At 43.3% G+C, this 1,237-nt stretch overlaps 1 protein-coding gene across 1 annotated transcript in view; it reads right to left on the reverse strand.

The window, feature by feature from the left end:
- PLA2G4C (phospholipase A2, group IVC (cytosolic, calcium-independent)) overlaps nt 1-728 on the reverse strand; it is a 75,818-nt gene extending 75,090 nt beyond the window's left edge. Inside the window, exon 1 of the mRNA XM_006898716.1 lies at nt 721-728. Coding sequence (XP_006898778.1) covers nt 721-728 — 8 coding nt within the window. The remainder of the gene's footprint in view (nt 1-720) is intronic.
- Nucleotides 729-1,237: the final 509 nt, after the last annotated feature.

Genomic DNA, 1,237 nt, shown 5'->3' on the forward strand with positions numbered 1-1,237 from the left:
TACCATTGGAAAATGCTTGTCATTCCTCTGTAGCATCTGATCCCCACTGGACCCTCATCATCTCCTTCACCTGCTCCCCCCACCGACCAAACTGTGTAGCTCTGCAACTGCATCCTGGCCCATCCTCACCCTTCTGCCCCCAACCCTCACCTCCTTGCACCCCCAATATGTTTTCCCAATAAAAAAATAAAATAATAAAAAATAGGAAAAAAAGAAATGCTTTACTGATCACATATACAGATATATATTGAGCTGAGTGAGAGTTCACAAAGCAACTTGCTGTTTCATTCAAGCATTCACACACATTCGGTTTTCTAACTTTAGTTACAGCACCTGCTAGGACTGCACTCTTCCCAATCCCTCTCAGGGATTCTCATATCCATTTTACTTGTCCAGGTTCACACACATTCTGTTTTCTCATTAGTTACAGCACCTGCGCTAGGACTGCACTTTCCCCACTCCCTCCCAGTGATCCTCATCTCCCTTTTATTTGTTCAGGTTTAATGAGGCACTTTGTAGAGTTTCTCCTCAATCCACAACGGGCTCCTTCACCACTTGCTTTCTTCAGATGGGACTCCCTTGTTTTATATAACTCTCCGCAACTAACCCCAGTTTATCTTTAAGCAAGAACTATAATAACTATGAAGTAGCAAATAACTATGCTATTTGCTATGTGTACTACTAGGTAAAGGCATTTGCTTTCCCCTTGAGTGGGCTTACCTTTCCATGGTCCACTGGGGCTGGGAAATGTTCCACTTCTCTGTGAAAATAAAAACATTTTCAAAATTCCTGTAAGTCCGACAGTCCACTAGTTTTAAAAAACAAACCTCTCAGCCATCAAATTGATTCTAGCTCCTTAGTGACCCTGCAGGGCACAGCAGAGCCACCCACAGGGTTTCCAAGATTGTAAATCTTTATGGAAACAGATTGCTTCATTTTTTTTCTCTTGTGGAGCAGCTGGTGGGTTTGAACCATTGACCTTATGGATAGAAACTGGATGCCTAAGCCACAATGTCACCAAAGCCTGTAATCTACTGCTGAGTTTCTTGGCCACAGTGGAGAAGACTGGACCAATCTCTCATCACGACTTTCTGGGTCCACTGGATGTTAAGTCCCAGCCTAATCTCAATGTTACTGTTGGGTTGCCACGGAGTTAGTTCCAACTGCCCCATCAGGTTTCCAAGGGTTTGCTTTGAAGACTATTATGGTATGTCTGGACATTGTAGAATTGATCTGT

The sequence above is a fragment of the Elephantulus edwardii genome, unplaced genomic scaffold, assembly GCF_000299155.1.
Source record: "Elephantulus edwardii isolate Elephantulus edwardi_28Jun2011 unplaced genomic scaffold, EleEdw1.0 scaffold00236, whole genome shotgun sequence".
Taxonomy (NCBI): Eukaryota; Metazoa; Chordata; class Mammalia; order Macroscelidea; family Macroscelididae; genus Elephantulus; species Elephantulus edwardii.